We start from the raw sequence: 18,829 nt of genomic DNA, 5'->3' as shown, positions 1-18,829 counted from the left end.
ATTATGTTTATAGACAACCATTATAATTTTTCCTATATAAATGACTTAATTTTGGAGGATATTTCATGTGTTGGATTATATAACGTCAAGACACAACTAAAATATAAACAATTTAGAACCTAAATTGTATTAAACCATGTCGCCAGATTAGCATCTTAAGACTGTTTCTAAATGGCAATTGACAAACAATAACAAATCTTAAACAACTTATAATCATCAAGCCTATATTTTGAATAGAATGTACACACTTTTCCAGAGGATAATCAAGTTGTGCCGAAACTGGATGCATATGTGGTAGTGGATGCTTGAGCTAATTATTCTTTGCCAGGACTTTTCTGATATAAAAGTTCACATTCGTCCCAAAAATTCATTTACAATCATGTAGTTTTAATTTCTATTAATAATTAATATTGGGGGCAGTTAAAGAAATGACGTTAGATAAAGGTCAAGTTGCCATTATATAAATCTCTTATATAAACCCCTTCAGTAATCAATCAAATATCATAAACTAATAATCACTCACAATTAGTAAATAATCACTCAACACCGTGAAAATGGCGGACTCTTCCTCCTCCACCGTAACGGATTTAATCTCCACTGTCCATCAAGACATCATAGAGGCTCACATCCTCACGCGCCTCGACGGTCCAACCCTAGCCTCCCTCTCCTGCGCCTCCACACTCCTTCACAAGCTCGCGTCCAATGAACTCCTCTGGTCCAAAATCTGCCGGTCCACGTGGCCTTCCACCGCCACCATCTCCGATGAGCCCCGTTCTTTTTTCTCCGACGTGTATTCGGTTCTTGACACTGGTGGTTCAGTTTCTGATCTCGACCGTCCCTTTCCAGAGCTGATCTCCGCCGTGGATCTGCACTACAGAGGGAAGTTGATTCTCAGTAGAGTCGTGAAGACGGAGACGACTACGGCGTGGTTCCTTAGCTCGCCCTTGAGGATTGATCTTGTTGATGCGAAGGACACTGTGGAGACGCCGATCAAGCGAGGACGGTGGACGGAGGACACGTGTCGTGATCTAGAGCAGGATTTGACTTTGAGCTGGATCGTGATCGATCCGGTCGGAAAGCGTGCGGCGAATCTGTCGAGTCACCGACCGGTGTCCGTGCAGAGGAACTGGCTAAGCGGTGAAGTGGAGGCGAAATTCGCGACGGTGGTGGGATCGGTGGAGTGTGTGATCACGGTGGTCACGTGCGGAGAGGAGGAGATGCACGTGAAGGAGGTGAGCCTTAAGGTGGAGGAGATGGAGGGAACGAGTTTGAACGGGAAGGACAGTTTGGTCATTTTGAGGAGTGTAATGGAGGGTAAGAGGGGCAATGGAAGAAGGAGAGAAGCGGAATCGAAGTGGAGACACGAAGAGTTTATGGAGAAGAAGAGAGAGTTGAAAGAGAAGAAGATGAGGGTAGAATGGGTATTTGATATTTTAACTGTCGTTGTTGGGGTTCTAGGGTTTGGAACACTTGTTGGGTTTTGTCTTTGGTCTCGTTAACTTCTATTTTTAGGTTTTAGTATTATCAATCAATATTTAAGAGCCTCTAGATGAATCAAAAGCTTTGCATTAAAACATAAACAACTTCAATTACTTTACCCACATCATGATACTCACAAACAAGCACAAGAAAAAACATCTATAGGTCCGTTACGATCTTTACAAGAAAGAAAATGAGAAATTAATGCTTTTTTAGGGCAATGGCTGAGATGACTATGAGAATGATGAAGAAGACAACTGCGATAGAAGAGGCTACAACTGCGCTGCTCACGGCTTGGCAGAAGTCTCCAAACTGCTGACAAATGGGGAGCCAATTGGTGTTTGGGTTGCCGTTATGTGCAAGGTAGACAATTGCAGCTGCCGCAGCCGCCGCTGATGTGGCAAGCGTCACGACCACCTTCACCATAACATAAGAAGAGGATGAGTTTCTATGAAATCTATAATTTTGTAATAAAATTTGGAATAGTTTTGTTAGTGAAGCTACCGTATCGGAGATGAGGAGGATCAACCGGGGTGCGGCTGCAAGTGGACGGATAATAGTTACAATGGAGAAAGGAAGTGAAAGGACGAGATAGCTGGCGACCATGGCTATGGCTATCACAAAAAACCTTCAAAAACGATTTACATGTATATATCTCATTAAGTCACTAACCGGACAAGCTTACAAAGTAAAGACGTATGTTTCACTCTAGTTAGAGATATACTATACGCATTCATTGTGTAAAAACATGATGTAACTTAGTAATCATACGTTAAGATAGTTAAAATGGACTTACTGAAATGTGGCAAAGTCATCGTAGCCGGCTTGGAACTGTAAGAACTGAGTAAAGAAGGGAAGAGTCTCCTCAGCGGTGTACATGACGGAAGAAGCCGTGATCGTTGTTACTATGGCCGCCAAACGTAGGAGGAAATCGAATATGGCCAAACCTCTCTTGTAACCGCCTCCCGCGGTGGCTGCCACAAAGCCCTTCTTCTTCTTCTCGTCCACGACGACATGGCTTGTACTTTTGGTCACGGTGCTGGGCTCGCCGACCTCAATGGTGGTAGACTCCTTCGCCATTTTCTCTTGCAATTGAGGTTTAAATATTAAAGACAAAGTGTGTCTATGTTTGTGTGTTGAAATGCTTCGTACTACTGGTGGGAAACAAATGGGAGATGGACAAATGTTTATATAGTGATTGTATAAAGTAGTGATTGACTAGGAACAATTAATAATAAGCTAACTAATGACGAGGTTTTTAGTTGTTTAAGATTGAGGTTAGTTGATTTGTTAGGGATCTGGGAAGAGGAGTAGTTGCTTCTTACCATTACCCACTTAATTGGGTTTGAGCTAACAATTAAAGTCAAAAACAAATGTTATAATATCATGTGTAAAGTCTAATGAAGTGGGCATACCCATTCGCAGACAAGAGAGCTTGATTATGTTCATTATATCCCATGCCGATAGTACAACCAAACTTTGTTAATTGAATGACTAAGTACTTGCAAGTTGGTTATTTTCACGTGAACCACAATTTTTCCGTATGGTTATTAACTTAGTCATGCATAATTAATTAATCATTCAGTTGCAATATCGCTTGATCTCTTGGGCTTAGAAGAGAAGGATGAACCAGCTGATATATCCGCCGGCACCAATTACCACTGATCAATTATTTACCCTTTTGATTTAAGCCAAGTACAGAGCTTCAGGGCGATGTTCTTCGTTATAACATCTGGATATATTATCTATTTATATTATATGCAAATACACCAAATGTTAGTTCGTTTAATTAATGTGACATGTTAAAAAAGAATAGGTTCTTGTCACTCGGTGGTGATTAACTCGAGGGCAAAAGTATTATACGGTGAAGCCACATGGTTTAAATTTCAATCACTGAGAAATTAATATTTCGGTATCATCAGAACAGGAGACCAACATATGGCAACACATGACTAGTCTGAACTATTTCTATGGGGTCGGGATACCTCAGTATGATTAATAAAAAAGAAAGAATAGGTCTAAATTCAAATCAACGTGAGAGAATAATGCATATATACTTGTATGGTTAAAACGATTCTATGATTTTTGTAGAAATTATGCTTATGTGTCAAGTTGAGGACTTATGGGTATTTGTTAGAACTTTCTTTAACAAAATTGGAAATCTAGTATTACAATTTGCAACTGTTAGATTAATTTACAACGAATCTAGAATACTTTCGTTACTTATGTCTTATATAACTGGTTACAAGATTACAAAAAGGTAAGTATTATATATGGTTTTTTCGGTTCACGCATGTTTTTAGATTCTCATCTTGCATTTGCTCGTTGATATCGTTGGAGATTGATCGTTGGGAAATTAAAAGACTGCAATCCGTACAACATTCTAAGTTCACTCGAAACAATAGTGAGCTTAATCGATCAAGGGCAGTGGGTGGACCTGACTTGACCTCGATTATGAGCAGTTTGAGCACACTATGATGACTCTGAGATTAATCTCTTGTTGGGTTTTGCCTTTATTTCACATTTAATTTTTTAGGCTATACTATCAATTATCAAACGAGAACCAAGACAATTTTCCTTCAAACATATGAACTCTTGTTACACTTCCACACCATAATGATACCACATATACTTAACATCTCATGTTAACACAAAGCACACGCCACAAACATACACATGAATAACTTATAGATCCTTTTCGATCTTCACACGTGGCAAATATCAAATTAATGCCTTTTTAGGGCAATGGCTGAGATGACGATGAGAAGGACGAAGAAGACAACCGAGATAGAGGCGGCTACAACAGCAGTACTCGTGGCCTGGCAGAAGTCTCCAAACTGCTGACAAATGGGGAGCCAATTGGTGTTTGCGTTGCCGTTATGTGCAAGGTAGACAATTGCGGCAGCAGCGGCTGCTGCTGCTGTGGTAAGCGTCAGGACCACCTTGAAATATACATTAAAAAGAAAGAATAAGATGATGAATTTAAATAAAAATTGGAGAATAGAATTGTGTATATATGAAAGGGGGAATTACGGTGTCGGAGATGAGGAGGATGAGCCGGGGTACAACCGCAAGTGGACGGACAATAGATACGATGGAGAAGGGAAGTGAAAGGACGAGATAGCTGGCGACTATGGCGATGGATATCACAAAGAACCTTCAAAAACGATTTACATTTATAATTTTTTTTTTCATTGACCGGACAAGTTTAAAATAAATCATATGTTAAAAACATTTAAGTACATATGTTACAAAAAAAAAGATTTATGTTCATTTATGTTAAAAAATAAATCATATGTTCATATGTACAAAAAAAAAAGATTTAAGTAACCATATGTTAAAAACATGAAAAGCGACTTACTGGAATGTGGGAAAGTCATCGTAGCCGGCTTGGAATTGCAAGAACTGAGTAAAGAAGGGAAGAGTCTCTTCGGCGGTAAACATGACTGAGGAAGCACCGATGGTGATTCCTATGGCCGCCAAACGGAGGAGGAAATCGAATATGGCCAAACCTCTCTTGTAGCCACCTCCAGCGGCTGCTGCCACAAATCCCTTCTTCTTCTTCTGGTCCACTACGACATGGCTTGAACTTTTGGTTATGGTGCTAGGCTCGCCGACGTCAATGGTGGTGGACTCTTTCGCCATTCTCTCTTCCAATTGGGATTTAAAAAAAGAAGTTTGTTGTTTGTGTACTGAAATGCTTTGTACTTGTGATGGGAAACTAATGGGGGATAGTCAAGTGTTTATATAGTGCTCTGTATTGAGTAGGGATATGTATAAATAGTTAGTAGCTCTTTGATGATGAGCTTTCATCAAAGAAAAATAATAAATATTGAGTTAGTTGATTAGTTAGAAGCTCGGACGAGGAGTTGTTGTTTCTTACTTCCTCCACATAATTGGGTTTTGAGCGAATCATTCCAAACAAAAGAAAAGCTGCCTATATCATATGTAAACTAACGAAGTTGGTATCCGTACGCAGAAAAGAGCTTAATAACGTGTGATTGATTTATGTTCATTTTGTTACAAAAAAAAAAGATTTATGTTCATTTATTCCATGCCAATTGTACAACCGATCAAGCTTTGTTAATTAAGTGACTAAAATATCTACTTTCAGATTAGTTGTCTGATTTCAACGAAGCACAGATCTTCAATATGCTAATTTGCATGATATATATTGATCACTCCTGAATTATGTTAAAGATCAATATTGCCATTTTCTTAAAGATCAAGTATTGTGGGACTCTCACTTGGACCATAATTGGCATCAGCATCACTACCAATATATGCTTCTCCGTTAAGGCTAAAGCCTAAAGTACAGTCCAGTCCAGTCCAGTCCAGTCCCAAAATAGAATTTTTAACTGAATCAAAAAGATATGTTAGAATTGTATGATACCGTATTTCCGTTGGATTAGTCGGATCTGCGACGTAGATTAATGGAATTTTAAATTATATTGGTTTTAGAAGAAAACAAAAATTCTAGAAACCAAATCCACATGAACTATTGCTGATATTAATCTAGATTTAACTAAATATTTTGCAAAATTTAGAGAAAAGAAAATCATTGTCCCAAAAACGATGTTTCTTTTGTACCATTGGGTTTGGTCCTTTATTTTTGTTTGTTTGTAAACTTATAAGCTTTTGAATTTTATATGTGTGCGTTTCCATATCTTCCATGACAATCATAAGGCGAAACCCATTTGTCAAAAGTTTGGGATAATATTAAAAGAAGGCACTCGCGAAACAAAGTGAAATGGTTGGGTCCAGTTTCATATAAACAAAACTAAACACTTTTTTTATTGCGGCCAACCCTTTCACATTCGAATGGACATTTTGGTTTAATTCAGGTTAGGTTTGTTTGATTAATTCAGAGCTTTTACTTTGATTTGGTTCAGTTCAGTTCAGATATAGATTTGGTTCGGCATAGTTAATTTCGATTGCAATGCATGTTTCACATATTTTACATGTGCCAATTTAATATTAGTAAAAATGTGGAAGAAATATGATTGGTAAATTAATGTTTATTATTAAGTGGTACATTAAAATCTTCGGTTTTTAAAGTTCATAACCAATAAACCAAAGCTAGATTTACAATATTGATTGAAAATAGAGAGTACGGAGTCCACAGTAGGCAATAACTAAGCAAAACGCAAAACGCAAAACACTATTAGCTAGGAATTATTATTCTGTTGTTGCTAAGACTATTATTTAGGAATTTAAATGTTAATTTACTAAGGAGTACAATATATAATGATCAGGACTGTCTAATAGCATGAGCTACTGGAACGGTCGAACAAGATCCGAGTCTAAAAGTAAAAAAATACTAAGAAAATTTCTAAAATAAACACCTATATTTAGTTTAAATTTTAAAAAATTTAATATATTTTTAAATTTATAGTTTATGATTAGAAGAGAAACCTAATATATAGATATAACTATTAACGTTTAAAATGTTTCATTACATTGTTAAATATATAGTTAATATTTTTTGAAAAAGACTTTAATATAATTTGAGACGGTTCTCACAATGATATATGCGACTAATCTACTTTTTTAAGTTCAATCCGACTTGTACCGTATTATATTTATAAGCACCATTGAACAATAATTGAAATAATTTTGTTTGGCAACTAATTAACTATTCTAGTATCTTCTATCAAATACCGATATTTTGAGGATTAGATTTATTGACCTTAACTTTTTTTAAAAAAAAGAAAAATTATTGACCTCAACTACTGCATGTAGTGCAAAATATAGAAAAATTTAGGTAAGAAATCAAACAAATTAAAAATCAAAAGATTAATATCAACTAAACAGGAATAGTTTATTATATGATTGTGAATAAGGTTATTGTGATGAAACCTATAAATTTGTTTTTATTTTAAAAAACTTTCCTAACAGATAGAATTACATGTGATTGTAAAGTATTTTCACTAGCGTTGCTAATTTGCTGGATGCACACTTCATTGGCAATGCCAACCCACTAATGATGATTTCACATGGCCTTTTATTTCCAATAAAAAATTATTTTGTCAAGTTTCTGAATAATGAAAAAACGTATAGATATTCATTACAAATTCTTATATATGTATTTTATTTACTGAATTTTAGTTTCATTGTTAAAAAAGCTTACCAACTGTTATTATATAGTGGATACTAGATAGTATATGCAGTTGATATAATTAATGTTGATGAAGCTAAAAGATAAACAACTCACGTGGTTTATTGTTCAATTTAAGAACTCTAAAGAGCTGAATGTTTTTTAGTTCGTTGAGAGAGCGTCGATTGGCCTGCGGAAGATAAGCACCAAGGAAAGGATTTCTCTGGGTTTTATTAACTGATCAGACATGCTCTTACAAAGTCAGCAGAGAAATTAAATCACAAGGTAACACTAGAATTTTGAATCTTTGGTAGCTAGGGAAGAACTTTGACTCTTTATTAGAAATGAAATCACAAGGTATCAATAATCTTAACTAATTAGTTTAATGAACGTTTATATTTATCGTGTTAAACTATACAAGAGCTCGTATTTTTTTTATTACTGTATGAAAGGACGAATAGAAACGGAAAGAGTGAACACATATATACATGCTACATAACGTTGTGTTGGCTACCTCTATGCTAATAACAATATTAGTTAGTACTGAAGGCCAGCAACAAATGATTCATCCTAAAATGGTGAAGAGAGCAGAAGAATATAGTATAACTATATAACTCAACCATATATAACCTAACTTTGGTTAAAATACTCGGCTCTGATAGATCTCGTGAGCAACTAAGGTGTGATCACGTTCAAACATATTAATTACGTTTATGCAACGTTTTATTGCCTTGCCAGACATTAGAAGAACCACTAATAAACACAAGTTGCTAGGAATTGATTTTAAATTTTCAAAGTTAGTGTAGACATAGGAGTGAGTCAGATATCCATAAAGAACAATATGATAATATGTAGAAATTAGGTCTGATTCATTATACTGGATTATATATAAATGTCATTATGCAATGTGGGAGACACCAAAAATACACACAAGTAGCACTACGTGCTTAGTGATAAGTGAATCTGAAATTATTAGTGTTCAATATGTGATAAAGCCCTTAGGTAACGAAGGAATGTGGATAAGAGTAATATCAGTCTATCGAACATAAACCGAAGGTGTTAATAGTTATCATTTTCAAACTTTCTTGTGACTTCGATTCATTGATGATCGACAAAGATGTTATTATATATGGCTTATTATACTGATGCCCCATTCCACTAAAATACTCTAATCTCTAGATGTAGAATTTGAGTGCTTTCTAATTTGAAAGAATTTGTAAATGAACGATCAACCAAATAAATAATGATGAAAATGTATATTGTCACAATTGATAAACAATACTATTTTCTGTATGAAACGTCTTAAAACAAACATTTCACTTTTATGTTTTCCAGTTTAGATTTTACTCCGTCATTTATATCTTAAAATATTGGTGTTCTACCATATGATTAATTATATACTTCAAAGCCGGCATACATAGAAGATTTTTTTTATAATGACACTACAACATGCATCAAAGCAACAAAAATCATAGATACACTGGATGGAATTGATAGGTGAGGTTTGGGCCCCAACAACTGAGCATTAGGACATCTTATCCTATGTGCAACCAACGCGGTTGGGTCTGGTGAAATGCCTATAAATACGGACACATTCTCAAGCAAACTCATCACACAACAAAATCGTAAGAAGAAAGAGTGAAACATGGCTAATCACAAAAATCTTTTCTTCCTATGTTTCTTAATAGGTTTAGGGTTATGTTCTGCAAGACGAGCACTTCTTTCCTCCTATGAACCCGAGGATGAAGTCGCCGGATACGGCGAGAAAAGTAGTTTGCATGCTGGTTATGGTATTGGAGTTGATGCTGGTGTTGGTGTTGGTGGTGGCGGCGGAGAAGGAGGTGGTGCTGGTTACGGTGGAGCTGAAGGCATTGGTGGAGGAGGAGGCGGTGGACATGGTGGTGGTGCTGGTGGAGGTGGTGGTGGTGGTCCTGGAGGAGGATCTGGTTATGGAGGTGGAAGCGGTGAAGGTGGTGGAGCTGGATACGGAGGCGGAGGAGCTGGAGGACATGGTGGAGGTGGAGGAAGCGGAGGAGGTGGTGGTGGAGGAGCTGGCGGTGCGCATGGTGGTGGATACGGTGGTGGAGAAGGTGCTGGTGCTGGAGGAGGATATGGAGGTGGCGGTGCAGGTGGACATGGAGGTGGTGGAGGCGGTGGAAATGGAGGTGGTGGAGGAGGTGGAGGTGCACATGGTGGTGGGTACGGTGGTGGAGAAGGCGCTGGTGCTGGAGGAGGATATGGAGGTGGCGGTGCAGGTGGACATGGAGGTGGTGGAGGCGGGGGAAAAGGAGGCGGTGGAGGAGGAGGTTCTGGCGCCGGTGGAGCTCACGGTGGTGGTTATGGTGCCGGAGGTGGAGCTGGAGAGGGATACGGTGGTGGTGGTGGAGAAGGAGGACACGGTGGTGGAGGAGGCGGTGGTGGTGGAGCTGGAGGTGGCGGAGGAGGAGGTGGAGGTTATGCAGCTGCTGGATCTGGACACGGTGGCGGTGCTGGTAGGGGAGAAGGCGGTGGTGGCTATTAACACCGTGAAATTATCTATGTGGAGCGTAAGGGCCATTGAGTAAAGTGTCATATAACTCGTAAGAGACTATATTTACACCATATATGTGGTAATAAGTACGCAAGTCCTCTGTATAATAAGCCCTAAAAATGGCTATTGTTGAAGTTTCTAATTGTACCAATGCTGTATGCTGCTTCGTGTGTATCAAGTTTATATAAACGAAAATGAAGATATCATGAGTGTTCCTGTTTTCATTTTACTAATATATATCAAGATATCAAGGGGACGTGCATGGTGAGGGTTTACTATGAGTTGTATATTTGTCATGTTCCTGTTTCCATTATACCAATATATATGAAGATATTAATCAGATGTGCATGGTGAGGATTTACTATTGGGTTAATGTGTTTGTCCTGTGAGAAAGGTAAGGCCATTGACGGAAGAAATTGGTTTGTCAAGCATAAAATCTAATTTTTTTTACGGTAAACGGCTATTCTATTACTCAAACTTGAGGTGGTCTGGGGAGGCAGACCGGAATAAAACAACCAATAAAACATAAGGATCTATGAAAAGAACGTGCATTTCTAGCTAACGAATCCGCAATCTCATTCTGCGTCCTTGGAAAGTTGGTGATATTGAAGTCCGAAAAACACAACCGAAGAGTTTGGCTCCCCAGCCCACCTTAAGTTTGAGTAATAGAATATTCGTTTGCCGTAAAAAAATTATACGGCAAGGACGATATATGCAAACTGAACATAATGGAATGTTTGGGTTTGAGAATCTTAAAGGAGATTTATATGGCAAGCTGTTTAATGCTTATGGGAATTTTCTCTCCCAGTTCACCTATGTGAATGAGATATGGCTATATTAGATCCGTGAAGGAATTATTATCTGGTCGAGAAGGGAAACAAAGTAAACAAATTCATGGATGCAGATAAAGATGAGATCATTGACAAAATCTTTTCATAAAATTGACATTCAAAGCGGAAATAATACATCATTCTGACATGACTTGTGGTCTAATTTGAGGAGACTCTGATATAGTGATATGATGGGAGAAAATTTTCATATAGATATGAGAATTCCAGAGAATGCCATGGTAGAGGAATGAATTCAAAGACTTAGAAGACAAGATATTTTATAGATGAGCTGAATAGTTTGGAAGATGTCATGAACAACCATAAACTACAACTTGAGCGTTATATATGGAGAAGTAAGTCATGAAGAAACAAGAAAGAAGGAATCGGATTCCTCAAGTGCATGTTCATCTACCATGGACAAAGAGTATTTGGTTCCCAAATGCAATGACAAAAAAACTATTTTCTCATGTGGATCGTTTGCACAACTGATTTTTTTTTTTAATATATGTTATGGTTGATCCGGTTATCTCCGATAGAAACAAATTTATATATTGGTACAGTGTAGATATATCCCCGAATGGCCACCACACTGAACATGGGAACAAAAGAGTTGAAGATAATGTAGCATTTTGGATTAGCACCAAATCAAACAAATAGATCAATTCTCATTTTCTCTCAAATTCTAAACAGAAGCACTTTAACAGAAACATGTTCTTTTAGTATAATTCAACATTCTGTTAAAATAATAATAATGAATTAGATGGCTTATCACCCAGTAAGAATCACCCTATAATCCTATGGGACTCCTTTGGACTCCAATATGATGTTACCCTACCAACTACCCTGTTTTTACTTTCTTTTTTGCCAGGGCGTTGTGTTGTATAGATTAGTATCTTTTGTAAGAAACAATCTCTATCTTTATGATATATTAACATTCTTAGCAAAAAAAAAAAAAAAAAAAAGAATCACCCTATAAAAGTATAATTTAAATTTGATTTTTTTTTTCATTTTAGTGTTCCCAGTTATCTACTTTTGGGTAACTAAAGTAAGTTTTTGGATGGTTCTATTTCTATATAAATATTTTCGACGTTATTTACTAAAAGGTGTGAGTTATTTCAAACAAAACTTGTCATTTTTTTTTTTTAATATGCTAGAGATATCACAAGAAAATACCATCATTTGTATGAAAATAGTAGTATAAGATATTTTCATTTTCAAAACAAACCGAAACACAAATAAAAACTAGCTAAATTTGTAATTGCATAGATTTGATCCGTTTTCTCTCATGGCATCATTTATGATGTGGCCTTGTGAGATATACACACAATGGACTTGCACTAGGCCCAAGTGTTTTAAAAATCTCGGGTCGACCCATGACAGAGAAAGAATCAGATCCGACCCGATAACGACTTTAGAGTAAACGTCTCATCATGAGTCTCTCTCACTAGGTTCCTGACGAGTCGCTGCTCTCTCTCTCCGTCTCCGAAAAAAAATGACGGCGAGACCTGAAGGAAGCCCCCCGGAGGTTACACTGGAGACCTCCATGGGTCCGTTCACCGTCGAGGTTTCTCTCTCTCTCTCTCTCTCTCTCTCTCTTACTTGCATTTCTATTAGGTTTCTAACTGATAACGCTCGATCCTGAGATCTAGATTTAGGGTTTTAGAAAGGGGTTTACAGTGATTTGATGTTTGTAAGTTTGATCTCAGATGTATTACAAACACTCCCCGAGAACTTGCCGTAACTTCGTGGAGCTATCACGGAGAGGTTACTATGACAACGTTCTCTTTCACAGGATCATCAAGGTCCGTTCTTTATTTTCCTAATCTGAGTGTTTTGTTGTACTGAGATCACTTTGATGATGAAAGTTTGTTCCTTTGGTATTTTATTTGTTTCAGGATTTCATTGTGCAAGGTGGAGATCCTACTGGAACTGGAAGAGGTGGCCAATCCATTTATGGGTACATTCTCTCATTGTCTTTCTTTGATCAATGCTGGTTGATTCCATGGATATGTTAGTAAACGAATTTGGATCAGAACATGGCTAAGCTTTGATGAAGGTTTATAGTGAAGTTAGCTCTATTAAGGTTATATTCAGTGTGAACAGATTTAAATAAGTTTTTTTTTCGTCTTATACTCACTCAAGACTTGCATAGATTTTGAATTTGGGCAAAACGTTATTCATAACTTACTGAACATGTTATATATAGTCGACTAAGGTTCTAGATATCTCAACAATCCTCAGTTTACTCTATTGATTTGATTCTCCGCTTTACTTGTTTTGCGTCCGCTGATGTGTGTTTAGAGGCTTAGAAACATAGAGCTACTACTTTATTGGTTTAGAGATAATGGGTCTTTTGCCATTGTTCTTGTACTAGTTCCAAGTTTGAGGACGAGATAAAGCCTGAGTTGAAGCACACAGGAGCTGGGATTTTGTCAATGGCAAACGCTGGTCCCAACACCAACGGGAGTCAGTTCTTCATCACTTTAGCACCAGCACCCTCCTTGGATGGTAACACACATCCATCTCTCGAAAACACTGGTCTAATTTGCTATGATGTCACTTAATTGTGTTCGTCTGTTGACATCTCTCTGTGATCATCTTCCAGGAAAGCACACGATATTTGGCAGAGTCTGTCGTGGTATGGAGGTGATCAAGAGGCTCGGTAGTGTCCAAACCGATAACACCGACAGGCCAATCCATGAAGTGAAGATTCTGAGGACCAAAGTGGTTGATTAGAAGCAGCATAAGTAAACGATGACGACATGAAGAATTAACTCTGTACTGATCCTTGCTACTACTATGGAAAATGTTTTCTTCCTGACCAATAAAAAGTTACAAGGTTGATTTAATTCAGTTCACCATCTCTGTTTTTGTAATATGGATCGTTTCTATCAAAAATCATCTTATCCTAGTTTCTCTATACCGTATGGGATTGATTTCATCATACATTTGCACAAATAAATGAATATTGACTATACAACGTGCCCTTCAAATTGAAAGGCCATTTGTAGCAAATGTTTTGCCATAGGTGGAAGAAGATGGTGTTTCTCTGGGCACTGTGAGATAATTATTATATTGAGATTCGAAAATCTCCTTTTTAACACACAATGTTGAATTATAGAGCATTCAAAGCTGGAATAGCTCAGTTAGTTAGAGCGTGTGGCTGTTAACCACAAGGTCGGAGGTTCGACCCCTCCTTCTAGCGAAAGTTTACATATGATTGTTTTTATTTTGTAATCTTTTCGTTTGGCAACAGTGGGCGAATGTAACTCTTCCTCTCAAGGTAATTTGTGTTTCTGTTTTCGATTGATATGTATTTCAACAATTTTGGGCTAAAGAATTAGATCAGATGAATTGTTGATTATGAAAAGTTTAAAACAAATTATCAAAACGGATACCCTGTCAAATTCAAAACACATCAGTGTTTCGTACACTAAGCGCTAAATCCAATTTAAGTACCTGCATGAACAAAAGACAGTTTGGCCGAGTGGTCTAAGGCGCCAGATTTAGGCTCTGGTCCGCAAGGGCGTGGGTTCAAATCCCACAGCTGTCAGATATCTTTTTTGTTTCTTCAAATTAATGATACGACGTCGTTAATCAAGGCATCAACAAATGAATGTTAAAGTACATTCAGCCCAATACTAATGAAACACAGCCCAAAACGAATATCAAAACCCTAAACGAAAGGGCTCACTCAGAAACCCTAATTATAAAAATCAATTTCATTTTTATCCCTGCACTCTCTTCCTCTAAGCCAAGGCGGAAACTACAGAAGGAAGAAGTGACCTTGCTGTGATCTTTAACAATGGTAAGCTTCGTCTTTACAAAGCTTTCACATTTCTCAGTTTATCTCAGATTTTGATTATACATGTTAGGTCTTCGTTATCTGGGCGTTGAATTGTTTAAGCATTAGATTTGCGTTGATCTTAATTATGTTTAATTGATCGGATAAGAGTAATGAAAGTTGAAGTGTTATTTGTTATGTATAGTCGAGGAGAAAGACAAGAGAGCCGAAGGAAGAGACAGTGACACTTGGACCAGCTGTTCGTGATGGAGAGCAAGTCTTCGGTGTTGTTCACATCTTCGCTTCCTTCAACGACACTTTCATTGTATTGTTTCTTTTTTATTTGTCACCAATTTCTATTATATCTCTAGAAGTATATGTGAAGCTTACTTACATTGTTGTGTCTGATACGTTTTTGCAGCACGTTACTGATTTGTCTGGACGTGAAACCCTTGTCCGTATCACTGGTCAGCATCTATTCATTGAGAACACATATGTTATCGTCCGTGTGTTGTTTAGTATGTGTTAGATGTATTGAGTCTCACAACTAGGAAATTAAATGGCGAGTGTTTTTTAATTTATTAGGTGGAATGAAGGTGAAAGCTGACAGGGATGAGTCATCGCCTTACGCAGCTATGCTTGCTGCGCAAGACGTTGCTCAGCGATGCAAGGAGCTTGGAATCACCGCTATGCACGTGAAGCTCCGTGCTACGGGTGGAAACAAGACCAAGACACCTGGTCCCGGTGCTCAGTCCGCTCTTAGAGCTCTTGCCCGTTCCGGCATGAAAATTGGCCGCATTGGTAAGCCTCATTGCCATAAGCTAATCTCAACTAAGACTTGGTTTAGTGAGCATTTCTAACATTGTACTTGTTGTTGTTGTTTCAGAGGATGTTACTCCGATCCCAACGGACAGTACCCGCCGAAAGGGTGGTAGAAGAGGAAGGAGGCTCTGAGTTTTCTGTGGCTATTTAAGCCTCTCATGCGTTTCATTTTGTCAGAACAATTTGTTTTTTAAGTTTTGTGAACTAAGTGTCGAAGTTGAATGCTTTTTTTTATTTATTAAATTGAACAACATATATCCTACGATCATTAGCCTATGGCCTTGGTGAATGACTTCATTGGTGTTATCATTATCGTCAAAAGTCTCTTATACAAGTTTGCATCATGTTTATTTCGAGATCTGTAGTGGTGTGGTTATTTCAGTGTGATGAAGTAAATCGTTGCTCTTCTATCATATTTTTCCTTCGAACGATAAGCTAGAAAACTAGCATATAGATCCACTAATTTTTTCTTTTGGTAATAATCTTCAGTGAAATAATGAGTTTGATTGGTAAACTGTGATTTGATTTAGAATTATAGGAATGAAGTTTCAATTGCTATTGCTGTATAATATTAATAACTTTCAAAGCACTAAATATAAATTTCTGGAAAAATTGATTTCAGATCTAATATGTTTTCTATTTTAACTTATAAGCTGTAGGTGTAAATTATTATTTCTTAAAAACTTGATTCATAAATTAAAGTGGCTGTAGAAAGAAAATGGGGTGTGAAAATTACTCAAACCACATACCAATCACCCCCAATACATAAAGAACATCAACAGTTTTCTCTTTATCATATTCATAGGTGTAGTTACTTTCAATATCAAGTGGAATGAAGTTGATGTTTACAGTTTTCCTTTAGACGTTTATTATAGACAACTCTTCATTAAATGCTCCATTCATCTCGATATGTAGAGCTGGGCTTTTTTTTTTTTTTGGCTCAACAACAACATTTCATTTCACCAATTCTTAGTACAAAGCTTATGACCACACAAGATTTCTACCACATATACAATAAAGTAGTCTAGTTCCACCCTGATTCACTACTTGGAACCAACGCAACCTAACATCTTTCATTGTATTTTTCAACCACAGTAGAGCTGGGCTTTAGATTGATATGTAGAGCTGGGCTTTAGATTAATATCCAAAAAGCAAAAGATTTTGGCAAAAGTTAAGAAACATAATCAAATGTTATTGCGAGTTAAACGAGTCCGCTCAATCATGGTTTGACATTGTCACATTTCACATGTGCATGTGCATAAGTTAGTGGGCTTACCAATCAAGAGCCCATTCGAAAAGCCCACATCAAAAACCCTAGAAATATAGAACTGGAGGAGGGAGCTGACTTTAAATACTAATCTTTCTCTCCACTTTGTAACCTTTTCTGATACTTTTGCGGCGGAGAAGAAGAAGAAGATGCAGATATTCGTGAAGACGCTGACGGGCAAGACCATCACCCTCGAGGTGGAGAGCAGCGACACCATCGACAATGTCAAGGCCAAGATCCAGGACAAAGAAGGTAACAACACCCAGCTCTGTCTTGTTAAAAGCTGTGAACTTTTTTTTTTTTTTTTTGAAGAACTTTTAAAGCTGTGAACTTGTGATCTAATCTGTTTTTGCTCTGTTTCAGGGATCCCTCCGGATCAGCAGAGGTTGATCTTCGCCGGAAAACAGCTTGAAGATGGTCGTACCTTGGCTGACTACAACATCCAGAAAGGTTAAAACGATTCTTTTAATCTCTCTCTCTCGAAAATGAATTTTATTTTATTAAGTGCTCTGTTTTTTGGTTTGAAACAGAGTCGACTCTGCATCTTGTCCTGAGGCTTAGGGGAGGTATCATCGAGCCGTCTCTGATGGCTTTGGCTCGTAAGTATAATCAAGACAAGATGATCTGCCGCAAGTAAGCTTCCCTCACTCCAGTCTCTTTTCTTCTTTGTTTCCGAACTTGATTGGTGAATCTAGTTTAGTATTAGAGTAATGGTAGAGTTTCTATAGCATCTCATTGTCTATGTGTTACTTGTTCATTTTGTCTGTAATTTGAGAAGCATTAACACAAATTATAATTAATACTGTTATTATTTTTAATCATATACAATAATGTTCTTGTGGATGAAGTGTGTGTTTTGTTTTATGTGATACGAGTGTCTTTTATGTCTCATGTAGAGTAATGTAATTTGATTTTAGGTGTTACGCTCGTCTTCATCCAAGGGCTGTCAACTGCAGGAAGAAGAAGTGTGGCCACAGCAACCAGGTTTTGCTTCTCTCTCTTTTCTTTTTTGTTACTTTATAGAGTTTTTTTATTGTGTGATTAGTTAATTAATTTATGATTTCTGAATCTTTTTTGCAGTTGAGGCCCAAGAAGAAGATCAAGTGATCTGTTTTGTTTATTTATCTATGTGTTTTTTTTCCTTGAAAGACATCTCTAGTGTTTTGACACAAACTCGTTTCAGTGAATTTTAATCCTAAAAGATTTTCGTTAGTAAATCTGAATTGTCTTTGGCTTTTTTTTTTCTTTACAAATTCCAACTTTTTATCATCTTATTTAATTTGCTAATAGTTGATGTAGAACATATTCCATTATAGGAGAATTTGACATAACAATAATAAGAAATTAAATTTCCGGTATGATTCTAAATCATTGTTGTCATAAATCCGGTTTACCTTCAATTCAGAGACACTTCCACAACTATTTTTGCTAGTTATGATGATTCCAATTGCTATAGCTGTGAAAAGTACATCACCCACATAAGCTTTGTTTGCATCTTTGTCTATATGAGCCTGCAGTACTATCACCAAGTCTCGGCTTGCTTCTAGTTATGCTTTGTTGATGGTTCCACTTTCTAAATGAATGACCAAATCACTACCAGTATCATAAGATGTTTTATTTTAAGCTTTATAAGCAGCTTACGAACGAGATTGTAAGAAAACCCCAAGTGAATAATTGCTATTGATGTATAATATAAAACTAGATTCTGACACGGGTATATGTTTCATTTTTTATACAATGCTATTTGTTTTATATAATTAATAGTGAATAAATTATTTGTAGCATACAACAAATTGTAAATTTAGGTATTTCCAAACATAATAATAGTACTATTTGCATTTATAAATTTAATTGATTTGTTTAAATTGTCAATTGTATTTCTCATTTCTTACAAAGATGACATATAGCTCTAGAGTGAGAAACAAATAGTGTATTCTACAGTTTGATCTGTGTTCGCGTAACTATTTTCTCTTAATTATATAAACACTCTTAAATATATTCTTACAATTTAAGATAATTA

General features: G+C 36.9%; 7 protein-coding genes and 2 non-coding genes across 10 annotated transcripts; 7 read left to right on the top strand and 2 right to left on the bottom strand.

Annotated features, from left to right (window-relative positions):
- The first annotated feature begins 442 nt into the window (after nt 1-442).
- Nucleotides 443-1,554, top strand: LOC111215563 (probable F-box protein At2g36090). Its single transcript, XM_022719214.2, has one exon. It carries the CDS (start codon nt 555-557, stop codon nt 1,497-1,499), a length of 945 nt encoding a protein of 314 aa, XP_022574935.1. The 5' UTR covers nt 443-554; the 3' UTR covers nt 1,500-1,554.
- Nucleotides 1,546-3,341, bottom strand: LOC106454709 (casparian strip membrane protein 1-like). 2 transcript variants are annotated; one of them, XM_048774531.1, is made up of 3 exons: nt 2,276-3,341; nt 1,984-2,107; nt 1,546-1,896 (listed from the first exon to the last, which is right to left on the bottom strand). In XM_048774531.1, the coding sequence occupies exons 1-3, from the start codon at nt 2,557-2,559 to the stop codon at nt 1,681-1,683; spliced, it is 624 nt and encodes a 207-aa protein (XP_048630488.1). In that variant the 5' UTR covers nt 2,560-3,341; the 3' UTR covers nt 1,546-1,680. The 2 variants fall into 2 exon arrangements, with proteins under 2 accessions (XP_048630488.1, XP_048630487.1); XM_048774530.1 differs by having other exon boundaries at nt 1,546-2,107.
- Nucleotides 3,342-4,038: 697 nt separating this feature from the next.
- On the bottom strand, nt 4,039-5,229 carry LOC106454708 (casparian strip membrane protein 1). Its single transcript, XM_048774514.1, has 3 exons — nt 4,841-5,229; nt 4,513-4,636; nt 4,039-4,421 (listed from the first exon to the last, which is right to left on the bottom strand). The coding sequence occupies exons 1-3, from the start codon at nt 5,122-5,124 to the stop codon at nt 4,206-4,208; spliced, it is 624 nt and encodes a 207-aa protein (XP_048630471.1). The 5' UTR covers nt 5,125-5,229; the 3' UTR covers nt 4,039-4,205.
- Nucleotides 5,230-9,182: 3,953 nt separating this feature from the next.
- On the top strand, nt 9,183-10,330 carry LOC111205636 (glycine-rich protein DOT1-like). The gene has a single exon (XM_022701764.2). The coding sequence runs from the start codon at nt 9,222-9,224 to the stop codon at nt 10,095-10,097; it is 876 nt and encodes a 291-aa protein (XP_022557485.2). The 5' UTR covers nt 9,183-9,221; the 3' UTR covers nt 10,098-10,330.
- A 1,950-nt stretch (nt 10,331-12,280) lies between these two features.
- On the top strand, nt 12,281-13,847 carry LOC106451137 (peptidyl-prolyl cis-trans isomerase CYP18-2). The gene is made up of 5 exons (XM_048774515.1): nt 12,281-12,500; nt 12,643-12,738; nt 12,832-12,893; nt 13,311-13,444; nt 13,542-13,847. The coding sequence occupies exons 1-5, from the start codon at nt 12,429-12,431 to the stop codon at nt 13,670-13,672; spliced, it is 495 nt and encodes a 164-aa protein (XP_048630472.1). The 5' UTR covers nt 12,281-12,428; the 3' UTR covers nt 13,673-13,847.
- A 220-nt stretch (nt 13,848-14,067) lies between these two features.
- Nucleotides 14,068-14,141, top strand: TRNAN-GUU. The gene has a single exon. It is a non-coding gene; the product is annotated as a tRNA-Asn (tRNA).
- Nucleotides 14,142-14,409: 268 nt separating this feature from the next.
- Nucleotides 14,410-14,489, top strand: TRNAL-UAG. Its single transcript has one exon. It is a non-coding gene; the product is annotated as a tRNA-Leu (tRNA).
- A 100-nt stretch (nt 14,490-14,589) lies between these two features.
- LOC106451136 (40S ribosomal protein S14-2) lies at nt 14,590-15,854 on the top strand. The gene is made up of 5 exons (XM_048774507.1): nt 14,590-14,744; nt 14,926-15,045; nt 15,142-15,187; nt 15,306-15,521; nt 15,607-15,854. The coding sequence occupies exons 1-5, from the start codon at nt 14,742-14,744 to the stop codon at nt 15,672-15,674; spliced, it is 453 nt and encodes a 150-aa protein (XP_048630464.1). The 5' UTR covers nt 14,590-14,741; the 3' UTR covers nt 15,675-15,854.
- A 1,030-nt stretch (nt 15,855-16,884) lies between these two features.
- Nucleotides 16,885-18,026, top strand: LOC111215561 (ubiquitin-60S ribosomal protein L40). Its single transcript, XM_022719213.2, has 5 exons — nt 16,885-17,061; nt 17,173-17,259; nt 17,340-17,442; nt 17,727-17,793; nt 17,890-18,026. The coding sequence occupies exons 1-5, from the start codon at nt 16,959-16,961 to the stop codon at nt 17,914-17,916; spliced, it is 387 nt and encodes a 128-aa protein (XP_022574934.1). The 5' UTR covers nt 16,885-16,958; the 3' UTR covers nt 17,917-18,026.
- Nucleotides 18,027-18,829: the final 803 nt, after the last annotated feature.

The sequence above is a fragment of the Brassica napus genome, unplaced genomic scaffold, assembly GCF_020379485.1.
Source record: "Brassica napus cultivar Da-Ae unplaced genomic scaffold, Da-Ae ScsIHWf_363;HRSCAF=573, whole genome shotgun sequence".
Classification (NCBI taxonomy): Eukaryota; Viridiplantae; Streptophyta; class Magnoliopsida; order Brassicales; family Brassicaceae; genus Brassica; species Brassica napus.
Note: the sequence above shows the minus strand (reverse complement) of the source record. Positions and strands in the feature narration are given on the sequence as shown.

Excerpts from the sequence above, each read along its gene's own strand:
- LOC111215563 (XM_022719214.2), top strand. The coding sequence starts at position 555 with ATGGCGGACTCTTCCTCCTCCACCGTAACGGATTTAATCTCCACTGTC.
- LOC106454709 (XM_048774530.1), bottom strand. The coding sequence starts at position 2,559 with ATGGCGAAGGAGTCTACCACCATTGAGGTCGGCGAGCCCAGCACCGTG. Across the intron at positions 2,108-2,275 it reads GATGACTTTGCCACATTTCA|GTTTTTTGTGATAGCCATAG; the intron begins GTAAGTCCATTT and ends TCGTTTTTGAAG.
- LOC106454708 (XM_048774514.1), bottom strand. The coding sequence starts at position 5,124 with ATGGCGAAAGAGTCCACCACCATTGACGTCGGCGAGCCTAGCACCATA. Across the intron at positions 4,637-4,840 it reads GATGACTTTCCCACATTCCA|GTTCTTTGTGATATCCATCG; the intron begins GTAAGTCGCTTT and ends TCGTTTTTGAAG. Across the intron at positions 4,422-4,512 it reads TCCTCCTCATCTCCGACACC|GTGGTCCTGACGCTTACCAC; the intron begins GTAATTCCCCCT and ends GTATATTTCAAG.
- LOC111205636 (XM_022701764.2), top strand. The coding sequence starts at position 9,222 with ATGGCTAATCACAAAAATCTTTTCTTCCTATGTTTCTTAATAGGTTTA.
- LOC106451137 (XM_048774515.1), top strand. The coding sequence starts at position 12,429 with ATGACGGCGAGACCTGAAGGAAGCCCCCCGGAGGTTACACTGGAGACC. Across the intron at positions 12,894-13,310 it reads GGTGGCCAATCCATTTATGG|TTCCAAGTTTGAGGACGAGA; the intron begins GTACATTCTCTC and ends TTCTTGTACTAG. Across the intron at positions 13,445-13,541 it reads ACCAGCACCCTCCTTGGATG|GAAAGCACACGATATTTGGC; the intron begins GTAACACACATC and ends ATCATCTTCCAG.
- LOC106451136 (XM_048774507.1), top strand. Across the intron at positions 15,046-15,141 it reads CCTTCAACGACACTTTCATT|CACGTTACTGATTTGTCTGG; the intron begins GTATTGTTTCTT and ends ACGTTTTTGCAG. Across the intron at positions 15,188-15,305 it reads AACCCTTGTCCGTATCACTG|GTGGAATGAAGGTGAAAGCT; the intron begins GTCAGCATCTAT and ends TTAATTTATTAG.
- LOC111215561 (XM_022719213.2), top strand. The coding sequence starts at position 16,959 with ATGCAGATATTCGTGAAGACGCTGACGGGCAAGACCATCACCCTCGAG. Across the intron at positions 17,062-17,172 it reads CAAGATCCAGGACAAAGAAG|GGATCCCTCCGGATCAGCAG; the intron begins GTAACAACACCC and ends GCTCTGTTTCAG. Across the intron at positions 17,443-17,726 it reads GACAAGATGATCTGCCGCAA|GTGTTACGCTCGTCTTCATC; the intron begins GTAAGCTTCCCT and ends ATTTGATTTTAG.